Below are 8,024 nucleotides of genomic sequence, written 5' to 3' on the forward strand. Positions count from 1 at the left end.
TTATGGCACCACTCAACAAGTTTAAGTGGGAGACCAACAAATCCAACCCTTTAAAGGTTTGTAAAACTATCATTCAAGGTTGGTAATAGATTATATATAACCATTTCCTTAGTGATTCAAAATTTATATGTAATTTAGTTAATATACACTTAAAAGATGATAATTATAAGTTATGAATTATTAAAAAAAATATATGATTACGCAAGCTAAATGATTAATTAAAAATGAAACTTGTGTGTATACAGTAATTCATAAATTACGCAAGCTAAATGATTAATTAAAAATGAAAAAAATAATTAGCCAAACCAATCAACACAAGCACAAAATGGGAAATCAGAGACATTGAAAGCGTGAAAAGGGAACCCTGCTGGAGTCTAATGATAAAAGTCATGGAACATGAAATTTCAATCACTTCCTATCAAATGTATGCCAAAAAAGTCCAGTGCGTCATTGTCCAGCTAATTAAGGCTTATGGTCTACATATTCAACTTGTTGGAAAATTTGCATAACACAGTGCTGCTGCCTGAACATGATCCAAATGCATCACTGTCCACACTTTTGAATTTTTTTTATCACCCATCATATTTTCCATCCCCAAAATTAAATGGGATTTGAACAGTCAAATGAAAATTAATTAATATGCCTCGTACCCCTTCTATATAAATCCCCCCATTAACATTCTTTTTGATCATCCAAGAGTACCAAATAATTGGGCAACAGACCATGGCTTCCTCTTTATATTTCTTTATGTTCATGCACTTGATCATCTCTTGCTTTCAACTTATTACGGCAACTCCTAATAATTTCTCTTTCGTGCAGCCACTCTGCCATGCTGAAGAGAGCTCTGCTCTTTTGCAATTCAAGCAAACCTTTTCTCTCAACAAATCTGCATCTTTTGATCCCTTGGCTTATTGGAAGCTACAATCATGGAAGTTCCAAGGTGGTGGAGCCAACGACTGCTGCTCTTGGGATGGTGTCGAGTGTGACCAGTCTACAGGTCATGTAGTTGGTCTTGACCTCAGTAGCAGTTTCCTCTTTGGCTCTATCAACTCGAGCAGTAGCCTATTCAGCCTAGTGCATCTTAGGAAGCTCAACCTTGCTGATAACCACTTCAATTACTCTCAAATCCCATCGAAAATCAGCCATCTTTTGCTGTTAACAACTCTCAACCTCTCTCTATCTGCATTTTCAGGCCTAATCCCTGTGGAAATTTCCAAATTGTCCAAATTGATTTCACTTGATCTTTCTCAAAATTCAGCACCATTCCTACTTGAAAAGCCTGGTCTCCAGAGCTTGCTTCAAAACTTAACTAGCCTGGAAGAAATTCATCTTGGTGATGTGAATATAACTTCCAAATTAACATTGCCCAACATCTCGTCTCTCACAACTCTAAGCTTGAGTTATTGTGGGTTGTATGGAACATTTCCCACATCCATATTCCATCTACCAAAGCTTCGAGTTCTCAACTTACGTGGTAATAATTACCTTACTGGCCATTTGCCAGAATTTCAACATACTAGCCCACTTCAAAAGTTGATACTTGCTTTCACCAATTTCTCTGGTGAGCTACCAAACACGATAGGAAATCTTAGTTTCCTAGATACATTGGACTTATCAAGCTGTAACTTCTCAGGATCCATTCCAGCTTCACTTAACCGGACACAACTCACTATTCTGAAACTTAACTCTAATATCTTTAGTGGTCAGATTCTTTCCTTGGCAGGCTTATCACGACTTTGGTATTTAGGCCTTTCTTACAATGAATTTGATGTAGGAAGCATGTTTTGGCTTTGGAATCTAACTAGCCTCACTACATTGCTCCTTAGCGGCATAGATTTACAAGGTTCGGTCCTTTCGAGTCCTGTAAACAAAATCCAACATACTACCATAGGCCTTTCCAACAACACTACTCTTTTGAATTTTGAGCGGTTAGAGTTCGACTCATGCAACCTCAGAGAGTTCCCATATTTTTTGAGCTTCCAAAATCAACTTGAGGAGCTTTCTCTTGAAAACAATAAAATTCATGGCCAAATTCCAGCCTGGATGTTAAACATAAGTAAAGATACTCTCGGGATATTAAGCCTAAAAGACAACTATCTCACAGGCTTTGAGCAACAACCAATTATTCTTCCTTGGGCTAAGTTACAACTGTTAGAACTTAGCAACAACAAGTTGCAGGGAAGGCTGCCAATTCCACCAAAATCTATTCTCGCTTATCATGCCTCAAACAATGCAATCATTGGAGAACTTTCCCCATTGATCTGTACATTGAGTTCCCTTTACATTCTTGATTTGTTTAACAACAATTTGACAGGATCAATTCCACCATGTCTGAGCAACTTCAGTGATTCTCTATTAGCTCTTGATCTCGGAGGCAACAACTTCTATGGTCCCATTCCCCAGGCATACAACAAAGGAAACAAACTAGAGTTAATTGGCTTTGCTCGAAATCAACTATCAGGGAAACTACCAAAATCATTGGCAAATTGTACCGTGCTTAAGATTCTTGACATCTCCTATAATCTAATTGAAGGTGCATTCCCTTTTTGGTTGGGAACTCTTACAGAGCTAGAGGTTCTCAACTTGCACTCCAACAAATTCTATGGTGCAATAAGGAGTCCAAGAACCAAGTTTGAATTCTCAAAGTTGCGCATCATCATCCTCTCCCACAATGGTTTTTCAGGTGATTTGCCAACAAAATACTTTCGTAGTTGGAATGCAATAAAATCACTAGGAGAAGAGGAGACAAATCAAGCAACCGTCACCGTAAAGTTTCAATTGCCAGGTTTACGGTGGGAAAACAATTTTTTCTACTCTATGACCATAACAAACAAAGGTGTAGACAGAGAGTATCTTAAGACTTTGGAAATTTTCATTGGCATTGATCTCTCAAGCAACAAATTTGAAGGGGAAATTCCAAAATCTTTGGGAGATCTCAAGGCACTTCAGCTACTGAACCTTTCTAACAACGAGTTGAGTGGCGGAATCCCATCATTCTTGGGGGACCTATCCAACCTTGAAGCCTTGGACCTTGCTCAAAACAAGCTCTCAGGGGAGATCCCTCAACAATTAACACAACTCACTTTCCTTGAATTCTTTAATGTCTCCCACAATAATCTCACTGGACTTATCCCAAAAGGTAATCAATTCAATACGTTTCAGAAGAACTCGTATGAAGGGAATTCAGGACTTTGCGGGGAGCCACTTTTAAGGAACTGTGGAGAATTAGATGCACCCTTGCCAACATTGTCACCGCAACCTGTAGACTCTGAAGGAAGCAATGATTCACTATTTCCTAGTGGAGTTGATTTGATTGTCATATGCATGGGATTTGGAAGTGGGATGACAATTGGGTTCGCTATCGGGCAAATGCTGATCTCTAAGTAGCACAAATGGTTCCTGGTAAGGAAGAAAAACAATCAAAGAATGGAGAGGAGGAGGAAACTGTAAGTTGACTAGAGAATGTTTCGTGAGACCAATTTTATGCTTCTTGCCTTACGTATTTCTTCTAGTTTCAATCACCTAGTGTAAGCATCACACTAGCTTGCATTCATGAGCTTACTATGGACTAAAATTTGGTTCTTCCTTTCACAAGATTACAATAGACCATCAACACGACTATATATAATAAATCTCACCCTTTTTTGAGTACACTAGGCCATGCTTATGAATGAAAAAGCACATGTCATCTTCATGTTAGTAATTTCACCCATTTTGGAATACTTCCTCATCACTTAACAACAAAAATAAATTATAATCAGAAATAAATGTGTGTGTGTGTGTATGCCAAGCAAATGACTTTGCAAAGACTTGTTAAGCTTCATGCATGGCCACATGAAGACGATGATATGATTCCAACGTACTTCCATCTTATATGCACCATTCGACGAGTTGGACAGATTATCATTCATAGATTCAACTTACAATAAAAAAAAACTAAATTTGGAGTGACTTGACGATTTCTTTGTCTATGGTGCAAAGACATGTGTGCATTATTTTCTATCCTTTAGCTTACGTTCAAAGTTAAACGAGAATTGAAAGTCAAAATGAGAATTAATTAGTATGCCTCATGTAGATCTTTCTAACTAAATCCCCTTCTTATTAATAACGTTCTCTTCTTGCTTACCTGAGAGAACTATAATATATATATATATATATATATGTATGAATATGCCACACACTATGGCTTTGCCTATTCTCTCTCCTTCTTATTTTGGTCTAACTTTTGAAATGGAATAAAAAAAAAGTGAAAATGGTGTAAATTTTGTCTTTATTTTTTCATTCTTGCTGAAAAAGTCACCACTATCCTTTCTCTTCCTCCCCACCCAAATTGAGAAGACCTTTGATATTGTAACTTCTTGTTGACACTAATACCATAAAATTTTTGGTAACTCTTCACCTCTTGACAACTCACATCAAACTCGAACAACGTTTTTAGTTTTCATTTTTTTTAACATAAATAAAAATTAATGGACTCAAATTAGAATGATGAAATGGAATGGAATGGAAATTTTTAACGCTATTTTTAGACAACCCATAAGTTTTTAGAATCGATTTAAAATTTAGAAATTTTTTTAGACTTTTTAGTATTTATTTGAACCAATCAAAAACTGCCACTTCATTGAGTTTCTCAAATCGAACTATTACTATAGCGGGGTCCTATTTTAAATGTATGTTTGATGGCTATGGGGATTCAATTCCCCATACATGTGCAACACTATACTCGAAGGAAGGTCAGGGCACTTGCTAGCTAGAGCTAGAGATTATTCCAACTAGCGTGGTAGGCCCATTAGCTTCAACATTAAAAGTCCAAATAAAGGATCTTGTGTTTTAAGTCACACAAGAGCACCTTTGCTTGTTAATTGTGTTTTGATGAGTTGTCTAGTCATTATTATTTAATTTTAAGCAGCAAAGAAATTAATGATTCTATCACTAAAACCTAATAAAAAAGGGTTGTGTTAGGATCATGGACTTTTCTTGGTAAAGATAGATTAGGTAATATTTCTCATAAGTGACCAAAGAGCTATCAAACCCATACTAGTATAGAACAACTGAGTATGATCTCATCTACACACAAAAATCTCTACCAATAGCTTAAGGGGATTTCTTCTATTCCATGTTTGAGCAACTTCGACCATTCATTGAAAAGTCTTAATTATGGAGGCAACAACTTCAATCGTCTCGTTCCTCAGACATACAACAAAGGAAACAGATTGAATCATTAGAAACACTACAAAAAAAATTGATTTTTTGCAACGGTTTTAAAAATCGCCGCAAAAAGTATTTTACGACGGTTTTGAAATCGTTGCAAAATATGACCTTTGCAGCGGTTCTTTTAAAATTTTGCGGTGATTTCCAAAAAATCGTCGCTAAATTTAAAAAATAATTAAATAATAAAAAAATTAAATTTTGTTTCGCGGTGGTTTAATTCAAAAAAAAAAATTCAAAATTAATATTAAATTAACTTTTGTTGCGATTTTCAAAAACCGCTGCAAAATTCAAAAAAAATTAAATTTAGCGGCGGTTTTTTAAAAATCGCCGCTAAATTTAAAACAAATTAAGTAATTTAAAATTAATATTAAATTAACTTTTGCGGCGGTTCTCAAAAACTGTCGCAAAATTCAAAAAATAAATAAATTTAGCGACGATTTTCCAAAAAATAGCCGCTAAATTTAAAAAAAAAATTAAAATTAAAATTAAATTAACATTTGCGGCGGGTTTTGAAAATCGCCACTAAATTAAAAAAAATTAAAATTAAAATTAAATAAAAATCTTAAATATTAAAATTCATTATTTTCATTAAAAAAATTAAATTTTGCTTAAGAAAATAATTAAAAATTAAATAAATATAAAATCTTAAAAATAAATTTAAAATTACATTTAAATTAATAGTAAAATTCATTAAAAATATAATTTAAAAAAGTAAAAATAAATTTAACAAAATTTTAATATATAAAATTTTAATAATTTTTAAAAAATATATAAAATCTTCTTTTTTATTTTTAATCAATTAATTTATTTAATTTAACTCAATTAATTTATTTTTAATTTATTCTATTATTCTTTTAAAAAATAATCAATTAATAAATGTTTTTAATATATATTAAAAAATATAAAATATAATTCTGAAAATTAGTTGTTAGATTAGTATATAATATATATATGTGCATATATGTTAAGGGGTTCTTCGCAAATCAGGTGGTCGCGTGCACGTGCGCGCACACAAGGGGTCTTGGGTTCGAAATTTGGGGAGAGCGTGCTGGGATTTAATTTCTAGCATCGCCATGTGGTGCGCGAACAAGCGGCCACGTGGCTCGCAAGGGCGTGGGCTGGCTTGCGCAGGCAATAAAAAAATTAAATTTTTAATTTTAGCAGAGGTTTCAAAATCGCCGCTAAAATTAATACAAAAAATTAAATTTTTAATTTTAGTGGCAGTTTTGAAACTGCCACTAAAATTAAAAATTGAATTTTTTAAAATTTTTTAGCGGCGGTTTCAAAACTGCCACTAAATATTATAGAAACCGCCGCTAAATCACTTATTTAGCGGCGATTTTTAAAACTGCCGCAAAATTTAAAATTAGCGGCGATTATTCCAGCGGTTGCTGAAAACCACCGCTAAACGCTCTAAATTACTTAGCGGCGGTTAAAAAACCACCGCTAAATGCCAATTTTTTTGTAATGAGAATGTTTGTGCTGCCTACCATATATGTGTATTTCTTCTAGTTTCATGAGATTGTATTGCCAATGCTTGTCGTTTATTTCCAAGTGAAATCATCTTATTATTTTTGCATTTAATCCAATCTCTTCAACCCATAAGGCAGTAAATATGTGGAACACCAATAACATAGGATAACATAGAGTAGCTAAATTAGCTTCTTAATCCAAGGCTTTGCTTCTGTGCAAGTTCCCAAATAGGACATTACCAATTCTCATAAGTTGTAACGACCCGTTAGTGAGCCTAGACATTATGGGTATTTTATTTTCGACCATTGGAAATTTTATCCTATTATAATAAATGTGAAAAATATTTTTATGTGGCAAATTTATGTAAGTAAATTTTGTGGATAAATTATAAGTGTTATTATTATTTGTGGGAAGCTAAAATAAGCCATCTCTAATGAATTGGGGCTTTGAAATTGGGTTAAACCCAAGTGTGAAATTTTGCATATCTAATTAAGTGAAGTTGTAAAGCCCATTGGGCTTATGATGGAAATGGGCCATTATATTTAATTGGGCCAATGATTTGGGCTTGGGCCCCATGTACTTATATGAGTGGAATGAAATAAATGGAAAAGAAAGGAAAAAATGGCATGCTTTATGATTAAAGGTGAGGGCAAAAATGGAGATTGGCATAATGGTTTGATAAAGAAATTGAGAAAGAAATAAGAAAAATGTAAAATGACCATAAGAGGCATGAGATATTTGTGTGTGTGTGTTTTATGTGGAGGGCAAAGTGGTAATTTCCTAAGGAGAGAGTGGTTGGCAGACCACTCCCTTCCCTTCATCTCCCTATGCCTTCATGTTTCCCCCAATCTCTCTCTCTCTCTCTCTCTCTCTCTCTCTCTCTCTCTCGTGGCTCTCCTTCTTCTCCTTCTTCTTCTTTTCTTTTTCTTCCTCCATTATTCCTGATTAGAGTTTCAAGAGGTGAGAGTTTAAGCTTCTAGTGGATTGCTTTTTCTTCCAAGCATCTTCAAAGGCAAGTTCTCCTTGCACTTTTATTTATATATTGTGCAAGTTTCATGTTTTTCATTGTTCTCTTCTAAATAAACCTCTTTTGGTTGCAAAGTGATGCATATATAATCATAGTTACTCTCTTCTTGTAGTGGTGAGAACCATATTTGTCAATGGTTGCTAAGTCCTTCATATTTTCATATTTTTCCCAAGTTGTGGGTCTCTTTATGAGTCATTGTGGTGTCCTGTTAATGGTTTCATTGGGGCTTGTTTACCCCATATTTCATTCATGGAATGACATTTGCGGGTTAGGAAGCTAGTGCTTGTTTTGAGTGGTTTGTGTCCATCTCGTG

The 8,024-nt window shown here is 34.4% G+C and overlaps 1 protein-coding gene across 1 annotated transcript; it reads left to right on the top strand.

Moving 5' to 3' along the window:
* Positions 1-723: 723 nt before the first annotated feature.
* On the top strand, positions 724-3,387 carry LOC127802219 (receptor-like protein 6). Its single transcript, XM_052337930.1, has one exon. The coding sequence runs from the start codon at positions 724-726 to the stop codon at positions 3,385-3,387; it is 2,664 nt and encodes an 887-aa protein (XP_052193890.1).
* The last annotated feature ends 4,637 nt before the right edge of the window (positions 3,388-8,024 follow it).

Source organism: Diospyros lotus, chromosome 5, assembly GCF_014633365.1.
Source record: "Diospyros lotus cultivar Yz01 chromosome 5, ASM1463336v1, whole genome shotgun sequence".
NCBI classification, from domain to species: domain Eukaryota; kingdom Viridiplantae; phylum Streptophyta; class Magnoliopsida; order Ericales; family Ebenaceae; genus Diospyros; species Diospyros lotus.

Coding starts and splice junctions, on each gene's coding strand:
- LOC127802219 (XM_052337930.1), top strand. CDS start 724: ATGGCTTCCTCTTTATATTTCTTTATGTTCATGCACTTGATCATCTCT.